Source organism: Papilio machaon, chromosome 1 (genome assembly GCF_912999745.1).
Source record: "Papilio machaon chromosome 1, ilPapMach1.1, whole genome shotgun sequence".
NCBI classification, from domain to species: domain Eukaryota; kingdom Metazoa; phylum Arthropoda; class Insecta; order Lepidoptera; family Papilionidae; genus Papilio; species Papilio machaon.
In genome coordinates, this window is record NC_059986.1 from 5,530,520 (window position 1) to 5,557,854 (window position 27,335).

At 34.6% G+C, this 27,335-nt stretch overlaps 7 protein-coding genes across 8 annotated transcripts; 4 read left to right on the top strand and 3 right to left on the bottom strand.

Annotated features, from left to right (window-relative positions):
• The first annotated feature begins 43 nt into the window (after positions 1-43).
• Positions 44-2,301, top strand: LOC106710690 (protein slowmo). The gene is made up of 4 exons (XM_014502826.2): positions 44-228; positions 314-479; positions 926-1,120; positions 1,937-2,301. The coding sequence occupies exons 1-4, from the start codon at positions 197-199 to the stop codon at positions 2,195-2,197; spliced, it is 654 nt and encodes a 217-aa protein (XP_014358312.1). The 5' UTR covers positions 44-196; the 3' UTR covers positions 2,198-2,301.
• Positions 2,302-4,303: 2,002 nt separating this feature from the next.
• LOC106710814 (mediator of RNA polymerase II transcription subunit 11) lies at positions 4,304-5,178 on the bottom strand. The gene is made up of 2 exons (XM_014502985.2): positions 4,902-5,178; positions 4,304-4,676 (listed from the first exon to the last, which is right to left on the bottom strand). The coding sequence occupies exons 1-2, from the start codon at positions 4,975-4,977 to the stop codon at positions 4,348-4,350; spliced, it is 405 nt and encodes a 134-aa protein (XP_014358471.1). The 5' UTR covers positions 4,978-5,178; the 3' UTR covers positions 4,304-4,347.
• Positions 5,179-6,146: 968 nt separating this feature from the next.
• On the top strand, positions 6,147-8,460 carry LOC106709070 (60S ribosomal protein L3). The gene is made up of 7 exons (XM_014500750.2): positions 6,147-6,242; positions 6,518-6,710; positions 6,797-6,965; positions 7,178-7,500; positions 7,624-7,803; positions 7,922-8,100; positions 8,233-8,460. The coding sequence occupies exons 1-7, from the start codon at positions 6,240-6,242 to the stop codon at positions 8,422-8,424; spliced, it is 1,239 nt and encodes a 412-aa protein (XP_014356236.2). The 5' UTR covers positions 6,147-6,239; the 3' UTR covers positions 8,425-8,460.
• Positions 8,461-8,861: 401 nt separating this feature from the next.
• LOC106709069 (nuclear fragile X mental retardation-interacting protein 1) lies at positions 8,862-10,653 on the bottom strand. The gene is made up of 3 exons (XM_014500749.2): positions 10,358-10,653; positions 10,005-10,269; positions 8,862-9,928 (listed from the first exon to the last, which is right to left on the bottom strand). Exons 1-3 carry the CDS (start codon positions 10,556-10,558, stop codon positions 9,159-9,161), a joined length of 1,236 nt encoding a protein of 411 aa, XP_014356235.2. The 5' UTR covers positions 10,559-10,653; the 3' UTR covers positions 8,862-9,158.
• Positions 10,654-11,179: 526 nt separating this feature from the next.
• Positions 11,180-12,275, top strand: LOC106709023. Its single transcript, XM_014500668.2, has 4 exons — positions 11,180-11,286; positions 11,471-11,562; positions 11,686-11,764; positions 12,147-12,275. Exons 1-4 carry the CDS (start codon positions 11,266-11,268, stop codon positions 12,246-12,248), a joined length of 294 nt encoding a protein of 97 aa, XP_014356154.1. The 5' UTR covers positions 11,180-11,265; the 3' UTR covers positions 12,249-12,275.
• A 4-nt stretch (positions 12,276-12,279) lies between these two features.
• On the bottom strand, positions 12,280-13,131 carry LOC106709022 (probable RNA methyltransferase CG11342). Its single transcript, XM_014500666.2, has one exon. It carries the CDS (start codon positions 13,032-13,034, stop codon positions 12,309-12,311), a length of 726 nt encoding a protein of 241 aa, XP_014356152.2. The 5' UTR covers positions 13,035-13,131; the 3' UTR covers positions 12,280-12,308.
• A 1,470-nt stretch (positions 13,132-14,601) lies between these two features.
• LOC106709016 lies at positions 14,602-15,947 on the top strand. Of its 2 annotated transcripts, none has more exons than XM_014500659.2 (4): positions 14,602-14,958; positions 15,035-15,227; positions 15,309-15,528; positions 15,655-15,947. In XM_014500659.2, the coding sequence occupies exons 1-4, from the start codon at positions 14,686-14,688 to the stop codon at positions 15,740-15,742; spliced, it is 774 nt and encodes a 257-aa protein (XP_014356145.1). In that variant the 5' UTR covers positions 14,602-14,685; the 3' UTR covers positions 15,743-15,947. The 2 variants fall into 2 exon arrangements, with proteins under 2 accessions (XP_014356145.1, XP_014356146.1); XM_014500660.2 differs by having other exon boundaries at positions 15,641-15,738.
• The last annotated feature ends 11,388 nt before the right edge of the window (positions 15,948-27,335 follow it).

The following is a 27,335-nucleotide window of genomic DNA, read 5'->3' on the forward strand; positions in this document are numbered from 1 at the left end:
TAGATGTGTAATTTTCGAAAAATATTTATGGTAACACCATTTATTGTCTATCCCGTCGAGAGAAGGCCTTTTTCCTCTTTGATCAGATGGAGACGAGTTAATGTAGTTGGGAAAACTTAATGTAATTATGAATTTAGAAAAAATCTAACTCCTTATTTTAAATATAATTCACGTACACTTTACGAATCCTACAAATATGAAGATTTGGACTTCAGAACACACATTCAAGTATGTAGTGACGCAACAAGGAGGTAGTGATAAATACAAGTGGAAATTCTTTGTGCTAATGACTTTAAAATTATTTTGATTTTAGTCACCCTTGGGAAACAGTTGCTCAGGCAGCATGGCGGAAGTATCCCAATCCTATGAACCCTGCAGTCATAGGAACCGATGTGGTTGAGAGAAAAGTGGTCGACGGAGTGTTGCATACTCACAGGCTTGTTAGTTCGAAATGGTTCTTTCCTAGATGGGCTCAAGCGGTAAGTCATATTTTTTTTCTAACTTGTAACTTTTCCAAAATCACCAAAACCTTTTACCAGTAACACAATTAATGGATCGGTTACAACTAGCTGTTAGCTAGTAGCTAGCAAATAGTATTTTAATTGTTTTTTGATGGTACAATTTTCTTTAAATCATTGTACGTTGTGTTTAACTGTAATAAATTCTGATGATTTTAACATTGTTAGTTCTGTTAGCAGGTACTTAATATGTTTAAATATTTTCAAACTTTTAAAATATACTCCAATTTTTCAATCTTTTACCAAAAGATGCAAATACCTTTAGTTTCTTGTCTTGTTACTTCAGAAACATTTTTAAGTACTTAATATGTAGTAATTTAGTCCTTTCTGTAATATAAAATCTTGTAGAAATTTGATTTTTCTCAGTTATTTGTGTGATATTTCAATGCTAATTGTCACTATTTCAGCTAATTGGAACTGCAAAAATATGCTATGCCAGCGAAAAGTCTGAAGTAAATCCAACTGACAGACAAATGACTCTGAAAACAACAAACTTGACATTCTGCCGATATATAGCTGTTGATGAAACAGTTACTTATACACCACATCCCACGGATACTTCCAAAACTTTGCTGAAACAAGAAGCTGTGGTAACTGTACAAGTAAGTTATTTATTATTATTATGATTATCTTAATTTTATATATCAACTTAACTATTTATTCTATTAAACTGTTAAATGAGTAGTAGGTGATTCTTTAAAAGTATAATTGGCTCCTTATTGAAAGTTTTATGAGTAATTTGAATACACTCAATAAAATCACAGCAAATCTCATAGTGATGTAATCTAAATTGAAAGTCAATTCCATTTCCGGTATTGTGTACAGAAAATTGATTAGTGGAGATGAAAATCATAATTTAAGAAATTTTTTTTTTAAAAAAGACAGGATGTCAAATTATACTTATTAATCCGTTAAATATATTAAGATACAAAAAAAAGGTTTTTAACAAATGTACAAATAGTGTTAATGTAATCATAGAACAATTTCTGAAACAAGATATTAATTATTTGTACTAAAAAGATTATTGTAATTTTTTTCAAGTTAAAGATAAAGAAAGTAGCAACAGAAATTGCACACAAAAAGGTTAAGAACATTTGCCCTTTTATTGGCTGTCTAATTGTCAACTCAATACCTATCTTTAATTATGTTATCTCCATTCTTATCTGAAACAGCGCGCATCTGCATTTGTGGATGTCTATGGGCAAAGGTCGCCTCGCTATAGCGGCGAATCCAGGTGGCCATTTGCTCGTTTGCCACCTTATGATATAAAAAAAACTGAAATTGAAGATCAAATTTTAACAAATCATATAGTAAATAAGACAAAGAAAAGTTTTAGAGTAAAAAATATCATGTAATTATAATAAACTCAAAGTAATAACATTCTCTACAATATTAATAAAATTATACTATTTTTTCAGGGAGTGCCCTTGAGTAGTTACATGGAAGACTTACTTGCAAACAAAATATCCCTCAATGCTGGCAAAGGTCGACAAGCAATTGAATGGGTTATAGGAAAATTTGACACTGAAATAAAGGAATTAGCTACTTCGGCATGTAAAAGCACAGATGAGCTACTTTCTCAAACTAAGAAGTCTTTTGACGATATAACATCTAAAGCAAAACGATCATTGGACGATATAGAGAAATTCACGAATGCTAACGCAAACCAAAGGAGCTGAAAAGAGGAGTGATTTCATAATTGATAGTTCAAAATGTCATTTTATTTGCACAACATTAACATTATGCATTTACTACTAGCTACTTCATTCAGGATATTGTGTGTTTTTATCTAAATGAAATGGCTATCATATGTAGTTTTGTAAATGTTAGATAATATAAATGTGTTAGAATGTTTGTTAATCAATTTTTTCAACTTTAATAAATGTCTAAGTCAGAATACTGTTCAAGGGCTTTGCCTTAAATGTCGTAATCGTAACTATTATACATTGTTTATTTATTTTTTGCAAAGAAATTGGTGTTTTCTTTCGTTCCAATTATTTAATGGTGAGTAGTAGATAATTTTTTTAATAGTAAAATCGATTCCATTTGTAGTCATGTGTGTAGAAGTTTTAATAGAAAAGAAAAGGAAAATTTTAAGAAAAACTTTTGTTTTAAGAAATTGATGTCTTAAGAGTGTATGTGATAAGTTACCATGACATGGAATTAGTCTTTTGTTTATTCACTTAACATTAACTTGGTTCAATTGGTTTTTTAAGGACAATATGGTATTAAATGGCTGTAACTTTTGTAAAAAATTCCTTTATAAAGTTTTTTGGTTACTATTAAACTATACAAAATATAGCAGATTTGTACCCAAAGGTTTTTGTTTTCTATATTAAACACTAACATTTATATATTTCACAAAGGTCAGCAATGCATCTGCAGTTTCTCTGGTGATGCAGATTTCCATACATGTTGGTGACTTCTTTTTATTAAGAGTCCCACTTCCATTATTTGTTTCCCCCTATTCATATCTATAAACACAACTCTGAGTGAGGCAGAGTCTGTCTTATGTGGGACAATCTCACATAGTTTAAAAACATTGCTTTGGACAATTGATTTCTTAGTATTAAAGCTTCATATCAATTGTTTTCACATAAACAATCCTTGTCCTGCTGTTTGTTTTTGATAAGAGCATACACATTCACATGGTTATCACAATCTATCTGAACGATTAAAGGCATTTAGCATTTTACATTGTTGAAATAAAAGAAAGTCAACCATATTCACTTTTAATAATTTATTATTAAGCATTGCTTGATAAGAAATTTAGCTGAAGATTAAATAGAGATAGGTTACATGAACATTAGGGTGATTCAAAAAAATTTTTTTTTTTAACCGGTACCCTCAAATGTTTCTATTTGATATTAAAAAAAAATTCACCAAACCCGAGCCCTGTAGCTCAACTCTAAGGGGTCGCTACTGTTTTTTTATTTTCCCATTTAATTAACATGGGAAAAAACGTTTTTTGTTTTAAATTGAATTTACACATAATTAACGCAATTTTTTATAAAAAACGATTTTATATTCTTAAAGTAGAGTCTTCGAGCTTTCCAAAACTCTATTACAAAGTACAATTATCTTTACATAAAGACTAATTACAGCTATTTAAAAATCACTAAATTTCGAAATTTGAAAAATGCTTGGAATTATTTACATGAAAAACCAAGCAAACAAATTTTTTTTGTAGCCATTTTACTGATAACAATTGAAAGTACTGGAAGATATAAAGAATATACAACGAGTTTTTGAAGATATGTGTCACTGACAATGACGATTTGACAACATAAACCGTATGATCTAGATATCATGTGTGCTGCCACCTACACTACGTACTAAAAACCATTTTCGAAATTTGTAATATATAAAAATTCACTGCTTACTAATAGTTTAAGTAAAAATTTTGAGGATTGTGAAAAAAAAAATAATTTCAAGCATTTTTCAAATTTCGAAATTTAGTGATTTTTATATAGCTGTAATTAGTCTTTATGTAAAGATAATTGTACTTTGTAATAGAGTTTTGGAAAGCTCGAAAACTCTACTTAAAGAATATAAAATCGTTTTTTATAAAAAATTGTGTTAATTATGTGTAAATTCAATTTAAAACAAAAAACGATTTTTCCCATGTTAATTAAATGGGAAAATAAAAAAACAGTAGCGACCCCTTAGAGTTGAGCTATAGGGCTCGGGTTTGGTGAGAATTTTTTTTATATCAAATAGAAACATTTGAGAGGGTATTGGTAAAAAAAAAAATTAAATTTTTTTTTTTAATCACCCTAATGAACATTTTATTTAAACTTGGTACAGATATAATGTGATCTAAAAACACTTAAGTACTAGTTCCAGAAGAAGTCATACTGCCATTAGGAATTCCTGGTGTTGGACGATTTGCTGCAGCCAAGTGTGATGCTTTTAGTCTATCCAATTCATTGACCCAGGAGCGGACATGTTCAAGTCTATGCCAAGCCATCTGCAAAACTTTTTGAGATGCATATCCTGAGCCTTCATGTGGCTGTCCAGTAGAAACTTGGGTCAAATAATTAATCTGGTCACTCAATTTGGACTCCACTTGACTAAGAGTTCTTAAGAATTGTGAGGTATTTGTCTCAGCTTGTTTCTGACTTGATTTTTCTTTGCCTAATTCCAAAAGTGCTTGTGCTGCATAAATAAATGATAAATGTTATTCAGAGTTAAGTTGAAAACCTTTTATAACTGAAAGGTTATAACAAATATAGATAGAAGCATCAGAACTTAAATGACAGTGAATAAGAAAATTATACATAAAGATCTTTGATTTGTCCCGGGACTTTACAGTATCAAAAACCTACTTTTAGCAAATCGAATACAATAAAGAAATGCTAAGACAAACTAAATAAATCTTACCAGCACATTGTAAGCAAGTTATAATGTCCTTTTCAATATCGTCAAGAACTTGAATTCTTTCCATTGGCCCTGCCATTTCTAATTAAAAGAAATTAGTGTCTTAAGCGAACAAAACTTGTAGCTTGGTAATTTGGTCGGCTATCAATTTAAAGTCCAATGCAAATTACCACTTTTTACATCAATTTTTAATTTTACAAAAGAATCTATTTCTCTTGTCCGATTCTGTAATATTTTGATGTTTGATTGACGTTTGTAAATTTGTCAATGTTTGTTACCTACGGAACTACGGAAAGGCCCAAAAACAAAGTAGGATAACAGATAATAAATTAAGCAAATAGAACAATTGTAAGAGTTTAAACAAGGCAACGTAAAACTTCTAAACTAAAAATGCATCCTTGCGTTGCGATTGCGAGTATCGTGATGCGCGTGCTCCGTACACATACACAACGTTGAATCAACGGCGCGAGTTATCTATTCAGTCAGCTAACTGTATTATTACCATTTTTTTTACACGTTGTTAGCTTTGGGATTACAACAAAGTCTCAAAAACAATATAAAATAATTTGACTGCAGGATAAAAAAAAGAATTATAAATTATATAATTACTAGCTATCGCCCGCCACTCCGTCCGCGCGCAGTTAAAAAAAACTTAATAGGGGTATGAAAAAAGATAGTAGCCGATTCTCAGACCTACTGAATACGCATATAAAATTTGGTAAAAATCGGTAAAGCCGTTTCGGAGGAGTACGGTACCTAACATTTTGACATGGAAATCTTATATAAAAGATAGATTTGCACCGCTATCTTAAAGATCACACCGAATTTTTCGAGATGATCTTGACAATAAACTCGAGAGCGACTGACTTGGCGATGAAAGAACAAAATATCAGCGCCACCTTCCAGTTGACGAATTACGAAGTTTACGTTAGGAATTTCAATGATATTTTCGCCGGGTATCGAAGGTTTATGTTGCCTTGTATAAACTCTTGAATTGTTCTCTGCACTCTTAAGTTTATATATAAATATAAAACTAGTCAGTTGCAATCAGTTTTTGTTTGTCAAGGTTGTAATTGTGTCTCCTCGTGATGGTCTTGTCTTGTTTTATTGAAATAACACAGTACGTTACAGAGTTATGGGAACTTACTGTTGTTATTTAACTCAGATAGCAAATACGACTTTTTTGCGTTACCCAGGGACTAAACATGTACCGAATAAATAAAAAAAACGTGTGGCCAAAACCCTTGTGCCTAAGGCCAAGATTTAAATAGTTTGAACGCCGTCATGCTGACAGGACACGACAGTACAACTCGGCCATTTTTGTTGCGACAGTGAACCGACATGGTTAGTAACTAGGTTTTAAATTAATAATTTTCTTAACAATCCGAAATTAATTTTGTTATTCAGTATAATAGTAGTGATTATGATATTATATTAATTGTGATTTTTATTATATTTCAATGATTTAGAAATTCAAATGATGATACCACTAGTTTTTAAATACGGTTAGAACCTGAATCTATGTGAAGATTTTTCTAGGGCGGACTGATGATTTTGTTGATACGTAACTTAGTTTTACCGAGTTTGCTGTGTATTAAAACAGAAATTTACATTTTCAGTCGCATAGAAAATTTTCGGCGCCTCGTCATGGGTCTATGGGATTCTATCCCAAGAAGAGGTCCCGACGTAGCCGCGGTAAGGTAAAGGCTTTCCCTAAAGATGACCCGAATAAACCTGTTCACCTTACCGCTTTTATCGGATACAAGGCTGGTATGACCCACGTGGTCCGTGAACCTGACCGTCCTGGATCAAGTGAGTTAATTTCTATCTAGCACTGATGATTTCAATAAGTAATCTTCAAACATGAATAATTACTAATGTAATTCAAAAATTATTAGAGATCAACAAGAAGGAAATTGTGGAGGCTGTCACCATCATCGAGACTCCACCAATGGTGTGCGTCGGCGTGGTCGGTTATATTGAAACACCTCATGGCCTTCGCGCATTGCTCACCGTATGGGCAGAACATATGTCCGAGGACTGTAGACGTCGCTTCTACAAGAACTGGTATGTCATGTTGTTACAGGTCTCATTTTAATATTGCTAATTTATTCTTTAAAATTTTCAATTACTAATAATTGTATACAGCTCTCCTCTCACTGTGACGAGGGCTTTACCTTTATGTATGCCTTGGGCATATAACAGCCATGTCATCTCCGCTCACTGAAGAGATGGTATAGCTTTTTATTGCAGCAAGTGTAAACTTTTGGATTAAATAGGTATAAGTGCAAGAAGAAGGCATTTACCAAAGCCAGCAAGAAATGGCAAGATGAGCTTGGCCAGAAATCTATTGAAAAGGATTTCAAGAAAATGATCCGCTACTGCAGTGTGATCAGAGTTATCGCCCATACTCAAATGAAGCTCTTGAAACAACGCCAGAAGAAAGCTCATATTATGGAGATTCAAGTGAATGGTGGAACTATTGAAGACAAAGTTAAATGGGCCCGAGAGCACCTTGAGAAACCTATCCCAGTGGATTCAGTCTTTGCTCAGGATGAGATGATTGATTGCATTGGTGTTACAAAGGGCAAAGGATACAAAGGTACATAGCTTATATAAGATACAAATATTTTAAATGTCACAATCAAAACATACATTTCCAATTAAAAATCTGTGTTGAAAGCATGATCAAATTTCAATGTATAGCTTAATTTAAAATTTACAGGTGTTACTTCCCGTTGGCACACCAAGAAACTCCCACGTAAGACACACAAGGGTCTTCGTAAAGTAGCTTGTATTGGAGCTTGGCATCCTTCCAGAGTTTCATTCACTGTTGCCAGGGCTGGTCAGAAGGGCTACCATCACCGAACAGAAATGAATAAGAAGATCTATAGAATTGGACAAGGTTTGTTCACAAAACTTACTTCTAGCCAACATTACTGTCACAGATTTAATAATTTTTTAATTCAATCATTTGTTCAATAGGTTCTTATTCATTTATTATTTATAACTTCTATTTTCAGGAATCCACACTAAGGATGGAAAAGTCATCAAAAACAATGCGTCTACAGAGTATGACTTGTCTGAGAAATCTATTACCCCAATGGGTGGATTCCCTCACTATGGTGAAGTTAATAATGACTTTGTCATGATTAAGGGCTGTTGCATGGGTCCCAAGAAACGAGTTATTACTTTGAGAAAGGTGAGTGATATACAATCATTTTAATGTAATATTTATGTCCATATTCATGAGAGATCAACAATAAAATAATCACTTTTAAATGTTAATGGTAATTCTCTGTTATTACTATGCTAAACATAATTTTGTTTTCAGTCACTTCGTGTGCACACCAAGAGGGCTGCTCTTGAGAAGATAAACCTCAAGTTCATTGATACTTCATCCAAATTTGGACATGGTCGCTTCCAAACACCTGCTGATAAGGCTGCTTTCATGGGCACTCTCAAGAAGGATCGCATCCGTGAAGAGGCTGCTGCTACCACCACCACAGCTGCACCGCAGCCTTAAATATTCTTTTAAGAATAAATGCTATATTGAAAACTACTTTTTGTATATCCTTTCCCAATAACATATGAAATTACTTTGTACATGCGGGGTACAAGTGACTGACAAATCTTTCCAAGTAAACAGTTTTACAACAATAACTGCTAATTAAATTCATCTGCACTCATTTTTTGACTTCCCTTTTAAGAACAAGCCAGAGCTTAGTGTATTTTGTTTTGTTTTTTGTAGAGCCTGGTTTGAAAATGATTTTGGATGTGTATACTACAACCACGTATCATCTTCTCAAAGGCCGGCAACGCATCTGCGATTCCCGCTGCTCGTTTGCCCCCTTCTCTTATAAAAAAAACCACCTAAGTAAAGTTATTTAACCCCTAAGTTAGAGTAGACTCCATGCCCCTTGGTGGGGACGTATAGTGAGCTGATGATGTACAAACAGACAAAATTATTGTCTTAGTATTAAGAAAATGGATGAAAATGTTTTTTGGGACTAATCTTTTTGCATACCTACAGAAAGTAATTCAATAAAGAAGCTGATTGTAGGGCATTCAGGATAGGATTTTATATTCTTGGTTACACTATACTAACAACCGCTAGTTCTATACAAGCAGTTAAGGGGTTCAACTGATAAAATAAGATACAATTAAGTTTCAGTGCTTTGATTTTAGCCAGATCTAAATTTATACATACAATACAAATGTTAGTACACTACAATATTATATTTACAATTGCAATACAATTTAGTCTTTGGTAGAGGTAGTATCAAAATAGTTATTTTTTACAATATGTCTGACACATTGAAGTATTATGTTGCGTTCCTGTTCAATTTCTCTACTTAACAGTTTAACAAGCAAAGTGGAAGGCAGCTGATATTTTGGTTTTTTGTAATGTTTTATATTCAGTGGACTTCTGAACCTATTCTCTAATTTTGGTTTCAAATTATTGCTACTACTTTCGTCAACATTGTGATCAGTCGCAGATTTAGTAATAACTGTTTCCTCAGGTCCACTGTCATCATCACTTTTATTATTTACAGGTATAGGTACTTTCTTCTCTATTGTATCTTTTTTTATTTCTGTTTTGGCCAATTCAGCCTGATGCTTTACGTTACCATTGATGGAATTACTTACAGCATTGCTAACATCTTCATCTGAAGATCCGTATTCATTCATAAGACTTGACAAAGCTCCACACACTTGCGATTTATCATTTAGATTATTTGTCCCCACTTCAGTAAAAATATCATCATCTTCAATCAAGGAGTTTTGAAGTGATTCCTCAATTTCTTCATCATGATTGTCTTCTATAATAATCTGTTGTATTCCAGCAAAAGGATTAAGTCTTTGTGTATTATCTGGTTGTGGTATTGTCCTACAAACCTTTTTTGGTGCTGGTGGTTTCTTGTCACATATGGGATTTTCGTTTTTAAATTTGTAATTTTTATGTCTGCTTTGGATTTTTTCCCTCCCTTTTGACATGGTATGGTTGTGTTGTTTTCTTGAATGTAGTTCTGAAAACAGAGATTTATGATGAAAACCTAGAAAGTAAATGTTTAAAAGTCATCTCAAGATTTACACATATTTTACCTGGTTTCCCATGTCTATTGTGCTTTTGATAATTCATTCCCATTTTTTCACCTCTTTCTATTTTTTCTTTTAATTCCGCTGCTTTCTTTTCTATGTTTTTCTTTGTTGGATACTTTAGTTTTCTTTCCTCTCTCCATTTTCGAATTTCCTCGGGATTATTTAACTTTGCTATTTTTTTATATAATCCTGTGGAGTGTTGCATTTGGATGTGCTTTGTTATAATTTTAGGGTGAGCCACGAATTGACATCCATCTATGTTACATTTCTAAAAATTTTATATTTAATTAATGATTAGTGAATGGACATGGTAAAATTATTATTCTGTATTATCACAGAAGTCTTTATATACTTACTTGATGTTGTTTTTTATGATTTTCTAAAATGTGTAGAGACTGAAATCCTTTGTCACAAGTTTCACACCAGAATTCATAATTATTTTGTTCTTGTGGTCCTGAATATCTAAAGTGATTTGTTGTATAATTACGTCGTAAAAACTGTCCCCGTGGTCTAAACTGTGGAGACCAATGTCTAAATCGAGGATTACTCTGATACATTATTTACTTATTCAAATTTAAGTAAAGTTAAACGTTGTTACTGGATACTTTTCTCTTGAATAAAGTTAAACGTACATAGTTTTCTGTATATATTGATGAAAATATAGAGATTACAAATTATTAATGAATAATTTTTGTTATGTATATGCTGTGGACACGATTTTAGGTTAGGTTAGTTTAGTTGTCCTTGTCCATAAACAAAACCATACATGACATTTGAAAACGAGATGTTGCCAACTAGTCTTAACATTTTGGGTTTGCTTAAAGATATCAATTTATTTGAAATTTAATTTTTTACCTTTTTAAAATTTTAAATGAATACGTTTACTTATTTTCTATCTATGTGAATACTGTTAAATTTTAAAATAGAAAGTAGGCAATTTAAAATTAAATAAGCCGATTGTACATCTTAAAGAAGAATATGTTATCCGTAGTTCGTATATAGTTTCATGTTTAATATATTTTATTATTTTGTGTAGTTTTGAGGAATAAAGTAGGTATAGAAATAAAACCTATTTTTATTGTAATTCAAAAACAATATCTCACGTTTGGATTGCGGTTCGACAGTTGACATTATGTGAAGTAGTTACACATTCTTTGATTTGCTCTTTGGTTGACAGCCAAGTAGAAAACAAAAACATGTCATTTTATTTACTAGTGTTATAACTTATGATTATTTAATAAAATACCAATTTAATACAAATATAATGGATAATTCTGCAGCAAAGGTAGTTCGTGTGTACTTTAATTACATTTTGTCTTTCTTTACATTAACAATACCTATATGGTTGGTACTAAAGCTTGAGTGTAACCGAAAAACCTTTTCACTTTATATGAAATCGGACTTTCTTGCTCATGTCAATAAGTAGCTACAAATGATCGAATTCTTTATCTAATTAGCATTTCTTTTAGGTTGGACAAATATTTACGGAAGCAGGTGCTGCGTTTAATAAGTTAGCAGATATGACTATGTTACTGCATCCATTGGCAGAATCATCACCCAGGTAAGCCTTTAATTTTGTCTCGTTAGTTCAAGTTACTGTTATTTTGGGTATCATACTATACATAAGACATGAAAATGTAATGTGATAGAAATTACATATATACTATTTTTTTTAATTTCATAGTGTATGTGCTCAAACAAAAACACCAGTGAAGAGAAAAGCTACAGAAGAAAGAATTCCACCCAGCAATACATCTGGGCAGGTAAATATTGTTTGCCATGAAAACTCATCATCTCTTTGGCCTTTTCCCACTCACATGGGGTCGACATTCAAGACTTATAAAACCTTAAATATTTGGCTTAAGGTTTTATGGCTTGACACCTGCCTGTCGCCAACCCTACTTGGGAGGAATTTCTTAAAATGAAATATAAGCTGGATATTCAAAATTACTTCTAAAAATACATGAAAAATAAAAATGAGTGTGAAAATATTATAAATAGAGAAACTTTAAGCCATGAAAACTAGCAAATTGATCATTATAATTTACAAATTTTTCCTCCATTTAGCCACAAGTGAAGCTGTTTTTTGTTTTATTAGTAATAATCTTATATTTTATAAAATTTACTTATTGTATAATATTACAGGTACTAAGTATGTTGAAAGTACAAGATTCAGAAGACTCTAAGGCTTTAAATAGGGATATTAAAGTGGAATGCGAGTTAAATGCTGAGGCAGTGGTAACATAAAAGGTTAAATAAATTTATGTAATTAATAAAAACAATTTTTTTACAAAAAAGTGTTAATACTTATTTGGGAATTGAGTGAAAACTTTGTATTTTTCGATTCCATTTTGATGGAGGAGATTCATATGTTTTAATTAGACCATTTTTCACTAAAGTATCTTCAATAACTAACTCAACATTGCTTCTTATTTTCAATGATTCATAAAGAGGAAAATGACTGCCAGACTTCTTCATTCGTCTTTGAGCGTTCCGATAACATTTCCATGGTTGTGGTTCTATTATTAATGAGTTTGTATAATCTTTAATGGATTTTAAAAAATTTATAAATTCTTCATCACCACTGTTAATATGGAGCCACATTGTTACAGAGAAACAAAACACTATGTCGAACTTTTTTCTATTAAACGAATTTAAGTATTGTGCAATTATGTTCTGATCAACTTCATTCATTATGTTTGATTTTATAAATGTAATATCACTAATGTTTATGTGGTCTTTGGCTCTTTGTATCAGAATTGGGTCAATGTCTACACCTAGGATATGACATGAAGATTTCGGGTAAATTTTATTTTTTAGATAGTCGTAAACTTCTTTGGTGAGTTCTCCTGTATTACATCCAATATCCAAACATATAATATCTTCGTTAGTGTCCAAATTTGGAAACATTGAAGCGTGGAGACCTTCTATTCTTTGATTTGAATTGTGAAAGGAGTAATAGTTTATGAAATTCCCATACTGTACAGCTCCTGGATCTTCACCTTGGTATGCTAGGTTAACTTCAACTACCATTGTAAAATTTCGAATTTTAATTAATTTTAAAGTATACTTTTACTTATTATACCTAATAAGTATAAATACAAACATAGGAAAATTGCCTAATCTAAACAAATCACCACTGCGACGATCGATGACATTTGACGTTGACGTTTACTTATCAATTTATTACGACATAATTTTTCAAATGAAAAAGTGTTGTTTATACTTTCTGAAATATTTAGATAATATTGATATGCGTTCTGAAATATAACAATATTTTCAGAACACTAAATTTTATTTATCGTAAATTATGAGATGACATTGTGTTCCGTACATTGCCATCTATATTTATTTTCAACCAATTTTAAGACACTTCATACACATTCAGATTTCATGTGATGCCTTAGTTTGTCGTAAGATGGCACTTTACCATATCAACGCAAGCGGCAATGCTCGTTTGAAATCGTACTAATGATATAGGTAAATGCGAATTTTTGGATGGATATTTGTTATTTTGGTATCCCCAGAATGTCGAAACCGATCTCGATTAAATTTTGTTATATAGGTATGTAGACACAGTCTGGAAAACCTACTCTCTATGACCTCGGAAATATGCATGGTTTATTGATCAACAACTCGATAAATCTGCAACTATTCGACAAATCACATTGATATTTGGCACAGGTATAGAATATAGTCTCAAATAAGACAAAGTAAACATATTCATGCTTTTTTTAATCTGCGCGGACGAAGTCTGGGCAAAAGCTAGTTTAAAATAAAGACCTGAAATATACTGTTCTGTTGAATTCCGACTGAAGTGAATTCAAACACCATAGGTGTGGCGTGACCCATACTTGATTGTAATTATAATTACTGTCAGTTCGAAAGGATCATTATTAAGTAAAATAGGATAAGGTGAATAGACTTTCTAAATAAAATCATAAACGTTTTAGTAATTCCAAAGTAGGGTGAAATCAATTTGAAAAACGAAAACATTTTTATTACCTAAGATGAACTCTCCAAGGACAACTCAACAAACAAAGATTTTATTTATATAGAAAACACATTTGCAGTACATTGCTTAACTATATAAATATGTTATTAATTGTTGCGTGCTAGCGGGTGCAGTTCTTTGCAACTCTTACTTTCTTTAAGTGGTTGATGCAGCTATGTGATTCCTTGTGTTAGTCAACAAACATCCGCACCGGCATCATCGACTTGTAGCTGATCGAGACCAAGTTCAAGCAGTCCTTGAATACTCCGATAAGTTCGAAATGACATTGGTACAATCCGTCCGTGTGGATCGCAAGTCTGCAATCGGTCGTCCGTGAGTGAAACGTAAGCCCGAACAGTCCGCACCACGCACGCAAACTCATCTGTAATTTAATTTTTTCACACACACTTATACACAAGTGCAATTGTTAAAGCATACGATTTACTTTTTGTCGGGCATTTTATCGGTGAAATTGTCTTGGAAAATGATTCTCAATCATTTTCAAGTTCAGTTACATAAGTGCGCGTGCAGGAGAATCGGTGCGGAATGGCGGATGTTCGGTGGTGCTTGGCGGTGAGGCGCGTGCCCGTTATAAACTCGCTGCCGCCTCTTCGCCGGACAGTTGTCGCTGGGCTACCCTCATAAACGTATTTTTCATATTTTTAGTGTTGTGCGCGTTAAAAATAAAAAATGAGTTCCACATTTCGGATAGCTCTGGTTTCGCTTATCTGTGCGGTGGTCGTCGCCGGACGCGTCCATGGGCCGAGAAGGTCACGTAGAATGGACGCGGAGGACTACATTCAGAACGAAGTGGACAGCGGCAGAGCCGACGAAAGCTCGTGGTGGCAGTCGCCGGAATTCTCCATGTTACAAAAAGTGTACGACGACTGCAGTGCGCATAAACATTTAACGACTTGTTTGAAGGGTAAAGCTTTAACGGCACTCACGAGAGCAGTGGAACAGGTGATGGCGGTACAGTGTTAGTGTATTTATTTGTGCTCAGTGATCGTGTATTATAATATTTTAATATGTCGCACAGGAGAACGTACAACTGGCCGATGGATTGACATTGGTGAAACAGTCCGATGCACCTCCTGCGATAGCAGAGCCTCGATTCTTCCCTGGAATGTCAGCAGAAGAAAAACTCGACACAATGTTGCGCAGAAAATTCGAACAATTGTTGAACACTCATTCTGTGTCACTCGATTTGTCGACAGAAGGTAGAGGAAGAGGTATGCGCATTTTTATTACCATTTCAAAACCAATTCTGATATTATTTTTGAAAAAATATTTATTTATGTATTTATGTCCAGGAAAGAAGGTCCTGCCATATATGATGCTCGGTGTGTTAACCACCGTTAGCATAGTGGGTGGTATGGCTCTGAAGACCTTAGCTGTCATTGCTGGTAAAGCGCTTATCGCCAGCAAGGTCGCTTTGACAATCGCCGGTATCATAGCCCTCAGGAAACTTTTCGGCCAGGAAGGACCCGCTGCTGAAACAACGTTCCAAGTCCACGCCGATGGACATCATAGGTAAAATGTTTGTTATATTCGTTTGATAAATATTAACTAAAATAATAATAACTATATTGCTTAATTGGAATGCTTTTGCTTGTATATAATAAATACTAAATCTTTATTTTAGTCTTTAATTCGAAGGCGGAACCTGTACGTGGTGCGGCCGGTTAAAGAGAGCGCGCTGGACCCTTACCTATACAAAGGAGAACAGCCAGCGTCTAGCGCCTAAAAGCAAGCCTTCAAACACTTTCCGAACCTCAAAATTAGTGGTTCTCGTTGGACCTATTTGTATGAAAGCCTCAAGCCAAAGCATTGACACTATAGTGACAAAAGAACATTCGAGTATATGTCAGTGAATAATTTATTATAATTTATTGTATTGTGACATTATGACAATTGTATTAAGCATAATTGAATTTAAAATAATTTATTGAAATTATGTAAGATAAAATAAAAGCTGTTATAAAATCTATGTTAAAACTATATTAAACTTTCATTTTGTTACCCAGAAATTGCGATCTAGAGTTAAATGAAAAAAAAATTATGTTTTACATATTCAGTTAACCTACCTTCTACCAGTACCTAAACTAATTACTGGAAAAATTTGATCCATTTAATTTCTAATAATAATTTATTTGAATCCAAAAAAGTTAAGTTTACATTGTACAGTTAAGCTAAGAAACTTTATGGATACAAAAGGGTTGCTTTTATAAATATTGAAATAAAAGGAAAAATACGACAATTTGATGTAGTTGCTTTTATTACAAAGATTTTCTTATCGATCTATATTAATCTCAAGAGAAAAATAAGAAGTAGGAAAAAAATCATCCATAAACGGTCCGTATTAATACTATAACTTACATCATTACGACTTGCAAAAAATGTTCAAATAAAACTATGTAATTTTACTATTTAAAAATAAAAAAAACAAAGTTATTGTAATCAATAACTTTGTTTTTTTTCAACGAATGCTTTCTTTTTCGCTCTAGTGGGTGAACAAATATGTTGAGATTTTCTGTTAAGTGGGCGCGGCGCAGCGCGGCGAGCTCACGTGGAAAGTAGAAAGTTGCAGTCAATTCACTGCACATGCATGCAACTTTAAATGAATAAGTCATTAATCATTACATTTTACGCGTCATTAGATATCAAGGTTAAGTATGTCATTGTCAATATTCATACCTTGATCTACTGTATGTGAGGATCATGCTACATTCCAAAGCTGGAAAATATTAAGAGTACAGTCTTCTTAGCTATTGCATGTTTCGACCAGTTGACATAAGTAACGTTCGTTTCGTAAGATACTACCTGAGATTCAGCGGACTACTTTTCTTCTAGATTCCTTTACCTAACCTTTATTCACTTCTAATATCTAGTAAAAGTATAACATTTAATAGTACAAGTGACAATTTTTGTCGATTTATAAAAGTCAAAAGGAAGAAAAGAGCACTTTTCTCTTTACATCCGTAAATGCGAGAAATTTTGTATGCTATTTTTGTGTTGACCTGTAAACAAACGTATGCAAATAAGCGGAATGTAAAATGGATTCGTCATCGTGTGATCAGTGTAAACGTGTCGCATCCGAGTTCCGATTTGCTAATTAGCAGCTGCACTAACGAAGTACATAATCATGTATTTTACATGGACCGTGGTCGTGAGGCGGGCGCGGCGTTTGTTCGGCTGCGGAAGGTCAGCTCGTTGATTAGCCGGCGCCGTGTGCCGAGCACCGTCCGCCGGTAAAGGCCGACCACATTGCGCGTTTGTGCGCCCGGACGCTGTTTATAATGCAGATATGTGTTTGCCCAATCGGTGCACGCTACGTTGGCTATATGGCATAGTTAATGCGGCCGGAGTCTCTTTGCATACGCAAATATAGGGCGGGCGGTCCGGCCCTGATTAAGCGGTGCAGCGGCGGCGCAGCGGCGACACAGCGGCGATGACATCGGCTTCATTTCTGCTTTAGAAACACCGGTGTAGCCTCACTTGATTACTTGTCCGGAATTTATACATGGTTCATTTCATTTTAAAGATATACTGCTAATGTTATGTTGGGTTTTCTATTTTCCAAATATTAATTTAAAATAAAAAATAAATGAATAATGAAAAAAGTATTTTTTTTTATGTTTTTTTTAATCTTATTTAAAGTAAAACGAGATCTAGAAACACCAAGGGGATATACCATTTTATGCTGCTTTAAAAGTTCACCACATTTACATAAGTGTATCTTAACTTAGATATAACATGAATAATAATCTTCGTGGTCGGTGACAAGTGCGGCGAGGTCCTCAGGGATTGACGTGTGGCCGGTGCATTAGCTAATATTATCACCTTACAGCAGCACTAAGCCCAGATGTCTGACTGACTGTCGAGTAAGCGAGGTCTTCAATACTTGATGTACTAACATCTAGAAATAGGGCAAGCGCGATATGCTTGCTTTAAATTAATTTGGGTACATTTTATTTTAGGTTTATAAAACATAAAATAAATTACTAAATAAGTATGTGTTCTTGTCATAAAAGTTTGTTTTATTAAGCTTATTTTAGTATTCCACGAAGTTGTCTAATAAGATGCTAATAATAAATTACAGGTTGTTTGGTTTTAGTTTTGTTTAATGTTTTTTTAAGTAAATAACTTTTCGTGCACCGTAATAAATATAAAGTTATACGTACATATAGGAACAATTTATGTACATATAGATGTCCATAAGCCAGTTTAGAGATGAATATAATATATAACGACCCTGGGAGCGTCACTTCTACATCGAAGTTACTTTACGGACGAATGGTCAAAGTATCCGACATAAACCTATTTTGTTCTCTTCTTATATTGGATGTACGTTCCCTTCTTCGCCGCGTCGCTGTCCGCTGTCCTTTCTAACAGGGTTGCCTGTTAAATAATAAATACTTTTCTAAAATTAAAAACAAAAAGGATTCGACTAATATTTCAGACGGTAAAAAGAGAACAACATTTTTACCTTTTTTTAACGTGTACATTGGGGAGGAAAATAAATGATGTGTTTTCTGTGTAAACAATTTTGTGAAGCTTAATATTTATCATTTTTTCACCGTACCATTAATAATAGCGTATGTAATTAGTCAATAAATCAACCAATCTTACTAATCTTACTTATATTAAAAATTCAATGCGAATGTTTAAATGGATAGATGGATGGATGTTTGTTTGAAGGTATCTCTAGAACGACTCAACGGATCTTGATGAATTTTGGCACGGTTGTAGAACATAGTCTGGAAGAACACATAGGCTTATAATGTTTATTATATTAATACCGCGCGGACATAGTCGCGTGCGACAGCTAATACTAATATAAAGACGAGATAAATGCGGAATAATAAATCCTAGTCTTGGAGTTGGGAAGTAAATTCTACTACTCGATAGGTGTAAAACACGGAGGAACAGTTTTGAATTAGTTTCAACACACTTATAGGTACTGGCACATAAGCTTATCCTGTGAAAAACCTAGGAAAATTTACCTGCACCAATTATTTTCTCAATAAAGGAATAGCTATGTATTTTATGAATATTTAATGTCAATAGTTAACGCCAGCAACAACAACATATGTTGTACGAATTGGCCGGCTCGCCCGGTGAAATACCACGACCTCACAGAAGACAGGCGTGAAGTGGAAGAAATTCCTCGTTTTGTCTGATGAGTGTGGTGCCGGAGGCCTAATTTTAGTCCTCTTTCCCGTCCCACCCTTTTCTTATAAGAAAAGGATGGGAAGGGGAAGTTATTATTAATTATTGCATTGAAATATTCTCATTTTGTGCGTCCCTTCCTCTGTCGATTAGAGGTTGAGGTAATTGTGGATGTCTATGGGCGGCGGCGGTCGCTTTGCTATTTCGGCGAATTCAGTTGGCCGCCCGCTCATTTGCCAACTTATGATATAAAAAAACTTTCTTTACTTAGTATTTACCACAGAATATTTAATAAGAACGATAATATTTCATTAAAAAATCATCGTGTAAGATGTTTCAACCCTGGTTTTGGGCGGTGCGCTGCGAGGAAGTTTTGTTGGGAATTATGTTGGTACGTGCCAAAGCCATTATTGCTGCGAGAAAAGTTCATCAATTTCATTTCTAGCTTCGCACACGTCCGTTGTTCTTATTCTACGCTTTGTTCCGTGCTGAATACTGGATCTTTATTACACTGCATCTATTTTTAGATAGATATACGTATTTACATATATGTGCATAGTCAGATTTACATATGACAGCTTTATCTAGTGTATATCTAATTAATCACTATAAAGTAACTGTGTTTTCATAACAATTTAAAAAGTAAAAGACTTCTTTAAAAGACGACAAAAAGAGAAAATTTTTCCTTGCATGGAAAAAGAAATAGGTGAAAGTGGTTGTCGTGCACGCGGATTCTAATGGAATTATTGCAACAGAAGTGCGTTTCAACTGGAATAATAAGTAGTGCATTACTTTCCAATTTTCACTTATTGTTTATAACAATGAATATTTCTTAGAACGGTATAAATTACTAAAATAAATACATAATTTTTATTGCTATTTGAGGTGTTTTATACATTTATTGTTAGGTACTAAAATATAGAATTAAAGTTATGCATGATGGTTAACATAAATTCATTGTAACATCGCTGTAGTCTCAATTAGGAGTGGCCGGGGTGGTCAGGTGGCCGTCTGCGATCACGACTGCCTCATGCGAGCAAGACTGTTTTGGGAGGATAACCAACAGAGCTTGACTGATGTATTCATCTGCATTCACCTTAGTACCTGAAAATAAAGTTCGAAATTGTTTGTTTCAATGGCAAAGTTTATGTTGGTTAGTATTACTCCCCCTGGACGTTAGCCCGGCCGTCATTATGTGTCATTAGTTTTGCGACACTGACCAAATGACTAGTCTGTGATATCGGATGACTCATTTCGTTCGTGAATTGGTCTCGTCGATTTTCTAAATGCAAGGACTTAATCTATTCTATTTATATATTTAGACATTTCCTTGAAGCGTGATTAAATCGAATAAATAAAAAATAAGCAGGTTATTATCGACTATAACTAAATAACTTCTTGGTCAGGATATTATTTTTTTACACTTGATCTGCTGTTGTAACTTTTAGCAGATGACAAACATTTGGTAGTTACAGCTTCGTTAAATTTTATAACGTCACTTCGTAATTAAGATTAATAACAATTGCTATGTCAGGACGTAGCGAGGGTAAGTTTGAAAAGTATAATGTTATTGACTCCAGCGAATTTACGAGTTGGCTGTGTGCTCATCGAACGTTATCCGCTTTAATTATACCATAAATTTCAGTTAGCCATATTAGTGTATGTTCTTTGAAATTCCTTATTACTCTCGCTATATCCTAATCAAAGTAAAGTGAAGACAATACAAGAATTAGTTTGTTGGTGTTAACACTATATTTGTCAGCAAAAAAGTTATACGCTTTAACTTGATTGCGATAATAAAATATCTTGGAAATAACTATTATATTCATGTTTTGTTATCTGACGTGTCTGGGTTTAAATACTTTGATAATTAACATGCTGATATTACGTGTTGAAAACAGACATTACGATTTGGTACAGGTGTCTCAAGAGTAAAGAGAGTAATTATTCTCGTTTGCGGAAAATTACTGCTTCACTATTACTAATGTTATATATTCATACCATATCCCGCAAACCGTGACTTTGTAACTACTATTTGAAATCAAATATGCCATTTGAAAATAAATATTGATTTAAAATAATTATGACGTTTCACTAATTGCCTTCCTGTCGTACTCAGTTTTCTAACTTAAAGGTGTGTTAATAACATCCCAACGAGATGTTAGAAATTTCTGGACTACCAACATTTTTGTAATGTGCAGTTTTATTCTTGTACAATTTTTAACATAACGTTTGAATAAACTTAGGATCATGATATTGGGGGTAAACTAAGCACTGTCATCCCATCACATAGGTACTGAAAACAAATTAGAGTTATGCAGTTTCAATTCGTGTGTAATGATGTCTTTTCGACGAACAATGTAAAGAGTATCCGAAGGAAAACGCTTCATTCCCGCCGGAATATAATCGTCCGGTCGTAATTTATATTGTCTGCTGCAGAGGCGAGTCCCGCTGCACATTCATTTATTTTATGTGCCATTTACAATTGTCGGTCGATGGTCAAGGGAGCGGGTGAGGGTTGAGCGGGGCGGCGGAGCGGCGGGGCGGGGCGGGGATGCCGGACGACGCTGCCTTCGCATTATAAAACCGTGCGGTCATCTGCGAACTACGTAATGGTATTTGTAATAGGAGCGCACCGCACGAATTGTGATGACCACCGCCGACCGCCGACCACCGAGCTTCTTTATTTATAAGGGATATCCTCGACCGTTTTATAAATCGCTTTCCTTTATTATCATAGAAAAATGTTGGAAAGATCAATACAATTCTAATATGAAAATGGTTTTTGAAAAGGTTATCGAGCTCTATTTTCGTTATTTTTGTTCTTCATATTCGTTTTTACAGAAATTACAATAAGATATATAAAAAAATGCACGTATTAGAATAAATAACATGAAAACTTGTTGGTTATTTTGCCAAGACATTTATAATAACATGAAGTTTCTTTAACATTTACTGCTTAAGAAGTTTATTAGTCTGAATTTCATAAAACAGATATATTTTAAGATTGCCTGACGATCGGCGAGTCGGAAAGTTACCAAAAGAAAAATGCTCTCACAACAGTGTTCCTAAGGTATGTTTTACTTTAAAAATGAAAACTTTGGGAAACTCGTAATGTTGGGATTTGTGGTCAGCGAAATGATATCAATAAAACCGATAATAATATTTGAAAGTAAAACGGAGGAATTAAAAATACATATGGAGATCAGTTCTCTTTTTTAAAAAAACCGTCAGTGAAAAGGGCTACGGAGAATTACTAGTAAATTTTCCTAATCAAAGTAATAACTATGTATGTAGTTCCCTTTAATTATCTGTTACACTGAACACAAATTTTGTGATGTATTCAAACAAAACATTAATTATTACTGCCCATCGTAATAATGAAATTGTTTCTTTTATTGACTTCCCCTTAAAGTCAATGCACTTTTCGCCGGAGTTTAAGCTAGCGGCAGCGGCAGCGGCCAAGAGGCTGAGTGGCTCTGTATTCTTTTGTTTTTTAATTATAACGCCGGCGAGCGTGGGGTGCCCCCTCTCCTACAGCCCCCCGGACCCGAGTCCCGACGGAGGTGGTTTCTTGTTAAGCGCGGCGGGTGCTCGCCTCCTACGTGCCTCGGCCGTTCATTTTGTGGAAACTTATAACCTGACTCGCGTACTTATGAGCGTCGCCAATAAATATAGCAATGACCGGAGGCGAGCGCGGCGCTGGGGCGGCGGAGCGAGCGGGACGGCGAGGCATTGTTAGCTAAACATCTAGGTGGTCAGCTGGGCGGCGGGCGGCGTGCCGTCGGGGGCTGCAGGGGGTGCGGGGGGCGGACGAAGACGGGCGGGCGGGCGGCGGACGTGCCCGGCCAGGCGCCGGCCGATGTATTGAGCGCGTATTGCAGACGCGGTCACGCGCTGCAATATTGCGTTCGCTGTGCGATATTGCCCCTCACTAACTCAATTTGATAAATTGTGCAAAGTTCGCCTGCTCGGTATTGCCGCCGGTTACATCGATGCGCTGTCCGTAATGAAACTTGGTTTGGACTCCACTACACTGCATAGTAGAGTTTGCTGTAATATGTGGTCGAATACTATCTTGTTATGCTTAATCAAAGGACAAGTCATTTTAACTTTTAAGTTTAAGAGTTAAAGGTGAAAAAATAATTAATCTCAAGATTGAATGCGGAAAGATAAGGATAGATCCGACGATGTTTATGTAAAAAGTTTTTGTCTAACAATCGTAAATATTAAGAAAGATTTTTACACATGTAAAAATATTATTTTTCTTTAAATGCAGTCTCGCAGTTTCATAGATAACCTTATGAAATCCTGAGCTGCTTTTAAATACTGGTGATTAAAAAAGGCATGCATATTTTTTATGGTGTAAGATAAAAATTACAAAACTTCATGGTTAATTATTTTTTTTTTATAAATCGAAATAAACAAGACACGTGTAAAAATACTTTTATACAAAGATGCGAAAAAAATCAGCCTGAAATACTGCGGAAATGGCGCGGTGGTGTGTGGTCGCCGCTTTAACGTCGGGAAAATGATTTATATTGTTTGTGTAGCGGCGGGCGTAAGGCGGGCGCGTGGCGGGCGGGTGGCGCGCGGGGGGCTTCAGCCGGCCGCTTTCTCAAGCAGATCCAGTCCACTGCAGATATGGCCGAGTATTATTATTGATCCAGCTCGGGTGGTCGGCGGTTGGCATTTCCTACCGTTCATACTCGAGCGGGTAGCGACCGTTCCCGACATGTTTTATCGAGGGAAGGGTACCGCGGTACGTATGAACCTACAGCTTATTATACGTAACGCGAACGTCAGTGCACTAACCTTTGATGAGTCGGGGGCCGCACGGCGAAGCTCCTTGCACCCTCGCCCAATCCGGACTTGTTATGATATTATATCATGTTATAGCAGCCAATGGCGAGTCGTTATGATATTGTAGGCGGGCGGCGGCGAATGCAGGGAACACTGCTCGTGGGCGGGCGGCCTTATAATATTTCGTTATGATTATAATAGGGTGCGATGATAGCTGGGGTTTTCTCCTTGGAGATACGTTATCCAATCATAACTCAAGATGTTCGTTATGTTTAAGATTTCAGAATGATATTAGCGTACATTAACATATCATTAGTAACTAACCACAATTACGAGTAGTTGTTGTATAATGTTTTATGCGTCCATTATGAACATTCAGTATTACTATAGACGATTATAGTTTTCAAACATGACAGATATGAAAAAATAATATGACTTTATGGATATTATTTGGTAAGCTTACTGTACCCTGTCTATAATTAAAATGAAAGCATGTTTTAATTAATTGAAAACAACATTTGATTAGCAGTATAAAAGCGTATTATATATTGAATTAAACGTTGTCCTTGTTCGATGAACGTGCGGATAATAAAACGATAATAAACAAGCGCCTTTGTAACAAACTATAACAGATCGGTAATTGCTTCCACGATACCTTCTCGCGTTATTACGGCTTTTACGACGCCGTATGGGGTGAATAAAACATTTTTACGAGCGGCCATGTCTGTTATTATACATATATACACGGATATACTACATCTATATGCTCCAACCGGTAATAAAAAGTATGGGCGTGTATGTATTTCGCTTATTCGAATTAGGTCTCGTGTCTTAAGTTAATTGAACAATTGTTAATTGAATATACAATTAACACCTCATGATTGTGTATATAAAACAATTTTTATCTAGTAGTTATCTGCCTATTGGTCAGATTTAAGGATTGAATTTCATGACATAGATGTGATTTTGTCTAGTTTCTACTCAAAAAGTTGATGTCGGAAAATATAGCTCACAGTTTCCTTAAATACATAATATCAAGTTCAAGTTTAATTTCTCATAAAATTGTATATCATATAAAATGAAAGAAAACGATTTCTAAATCCTAGAGTGGTAGCAGAGGTAAGTGTATTGAGATCAATACGCTTTGAACTTGTGATGTATTTCCGAAGTTGTATCACAGTTTTATAATTCAATACATCTCGTAAGAAGTATCGTATATGGGCACTGGGCACCACGCGGCTACACAGACGGACAGGGCGCGGGCCACGGGCGCGCCGGTGCCGGGTCACTCAAATAGATTGCGTCATAGCGTAATGCCGTCCCACAGCGCAAAACAATTATACCGGACAAATGAATAAAGTATAAAGCGTCTCGTCTCGGCTCGCGAGTATCGCCCCAGACGGCTTTTCCTTTGTCATCGACCGAATGCACGTAACATTCGTAAACGAGCGAAGATACAATATATTTTTATTTTTTATTTTTTACTCAGGGGACACTTTTTCGACCCTCGTCCGAGCGGCCTCTTTGAAAAGTGGACATCGGAACGCGGGGGAAGGAGCCCCCGAGGACACCGAACAGAAAATGCGTTGTAAACATTGCGACTACATTCAATTTCCCGTCATTTTTCAAACTGATAAATAATTCTGTCATCGAACGCTTGGACAGGGGTCGCTATGAAGTGATTGTCGGCGGACGGCACGTAAAAAATATCGGCCGATGAGGCCCGGCCTCGACTTCTCGCTTCCACTTCCATGTGTGCGATAAATTTCTTTTTTATTATCAGATATCGAGGGACTACGGAATCGAATAAAGCGCTCATATTTAATTCATAAGATACCGGCCATACAGTACTACGCTGCGCTATTTTATTTAAGATGTAGGAAGATTACGGCCTCTGCGTGCCTCGCTAAAATTTCACTATTCTCGCAACTGCGTATAAAATGCTTTAGTTAAACGTAAATACATATGACTCACACTTCTACCGTCATTTGTGACACCAAGAGATTAGTGAGACTTTCTGTATTATACTAAATATGTTTCCTTTCTAGATCATTTTAACAGCCTACTAAAATCAAGTCAAAGACGTGTTCTAGTCACAACGTTCATTGATCAACGATATAATGTTGATGTTGATTTAAATTTGTAATTAAAAATCTCTATTAATATTTGCCAATGCCATAAATTAAATTAATTTGATTCATTTATACGTTAGCGGCACAAATGTCCGGCAGATGCGTCTAATACATTTACTGTGTCCGCAGTAAGAATAGGCAATTGGGGGGGTCACTTGTATTAAATAACTCTGCGACAGCTAAATGATTGGGGGAATCTCGTAACAACAATGTTACTGTTTCAAATAAATCTAAGAACACAATAAAATGTATAAGTAGGTACTAGTTTGCAGATAGATCTTTTGTGTGGCTAATATTATTTACATAAGGATAGAACAAAAAGCCGTGCAGCGTGCAGCGTAAAAAATACGTCATAATACATGGAGACTCAATTATCATTTTTCAAACAGGATTAACATGAAAAGAGATTTTTTTTACATCTTTGCTTAATAAAACACTCTTCTTGGTTAAACTCACGAAAACTGTTTCTAGGCTTTTCTTTTTAATAGATAGCCGAACAATAACACGACAATTTTATTCGCGCCCTAAAAGAGACTTTACATAAAAAGAAAAACTAACAAGGGATTTCACCTAAATCTATGCGGCGATTGCACCGAACACGTCTGATAGGAACTCAGTTTATATTTTATTCATACATTGTATTGTTGGAATATCAATTGCCTCGCCCGGCGGTAGGTAAAGGGTACATTTCCAATCCGCACGGGATTCACTTAGATTTGAAGGAAAATAGATTTCGATTTCCAAAGCTGCGACAAAGCAATCCGATATATTTTTCAGACAGATATTGCTAGCGATTTCTTTTGAACTTTGAAATATAAGGGATGGAAATAAAGTTATCGTGTATTTTCTTTTCTGTTATAACATTTATATGTTGTGTTTATAAATTACATCCATCACATTTAAATTGATTAAAGGAAATTTTAAAATTTCCTTATTTTTTGTGCCTATGCACACTATGTATGATATAGCATACAGATGAAGCCGAATTCTATAAATTTTTATGAAATAATTTTATTTTAAAATTAATAAAATTGCAGTGATGAAAGTTTAATTACTAAAAAGGTTATACTTAATGTACATGATGTATTTTTAAATTATAATGAACATCCATTTTTTTCTGTCTATCAGACTGTTTGTCCGCAAAAGTCCGGGTAATAAGTAATGTTTATGTAAGTTGTATCGCTATAAAATAACCATAGTCTAATAATTTGCAGGTTACATGATTTGATGAAT

Coding starts and splice junctions, on each gene's coding strand:
- LOC106710690 (XM_014502826.2), top strand. CDS start 197: ATGAAGATTTGGACTTCAGAACACACATTCAA. Junction 229..313: donor ACTTCAGAACACACATTCAA/GTATGTAGTGAC, acceptor TTTTGATTTTAG/TCACCCTTGGGAAACAGTTG. Junction 1,121..1,936: donor AAGCTGTGGTAACTGTACAA/GTAAGTTATTTA, acceptor CTATTTTTTCAG/GGAGTGCCCTTGAGTAGTTA.
- LOC106710814 (XM_014502985.2), bottom strand. CDS start 4,977: ATGGCAGGGCCAATGGAAAGAATTCAAGTTCTTGACGATATTGAAAAG. Junction 4,677..4,901: donor AACTTGCTTACAATGTGCTG/GTAAGATTTATT, acceptor TTATTTATGCAG/CACAAGCACTTTTGGAATTA.
- LOC106709070 (XM_014500750.2), top strand. Junction 7,804..7,921: donor GATCTATAGAATTGGACAAG/GTTTGTTCACAA, acceptor TTCTATTTTCAG/GAATCCACACTAAGGATGGA. Junction 8,101..8,232: donor GAGTTATTACTTTGAGAAAG/GTGAGTGATATA, acceptor TTTTGTTTTCAG/TCACTTCGTGTGCACACCAA.
- LOC106709069 (XM_014500749.2), bottom strand. CDS start 10,558: ATGTATCAGAGTAATCCTCGATTTAGACATTGGTCTCCACAGTTTAGA. Junction 10,270..10,357: donor ATCATAAAAAACAACATCAA/GTAAGTATATAA, acceptor TAAAATTTTTAG/AAATGTAACATAGATGGATG. Junction 9,929..10,004: donor CAATAGACATGGGAAACCAG/GTAAAATATGTG, acceptor CTCTGTTTTCAG/AACTACATTCAAGAAAACAA.
- LOC106709023 (XM_014500668.2), top strand. CDS start 11,266: ATGGATAATTCTGCAGCAAAG. Junction 11,287..11,470: donor TGGATAATTCTGCAGCAAAG/GTAGTTCGTGTG, acceptor CATTTCTTTTAG/GTTGGACAAATATTTACGGA. Junction 11,765..12,146: donor CCAGCAATACATCTGGGCAG/GTAAATATTGTT, acceptor ATAATATTACAG/GTACTAAGTATGTTGAAAGT.
- LOC106709022 (XM_014500666.2), bottom strand. CDS start 13,034: ATGGTAGTTGAAGTTAACCTAGCATACCAAGGTGAAGATCCAGGAGCT.
- LOC106709016 (XM_014500659.2), top strand. CDS start 14,686: ATGAGTTCCACATTTCGGATAGCTCTGGTTTCGCTTATCTGTGCGGTG. Junction 14,959..15,034: donor TCACGAGAGCAGTGGAACAG/GTGATGGCGGTA, acceptor TATGTCGCACAG/GAGAACGTACAACTGGCCGA. Junction 15,529..15,654: donor CACGCCGATGGACATCATAG/GTAAAATGTTTG, acceptor TTTAATTCGAAG/GCGGAACCTGTACGTGGTGC.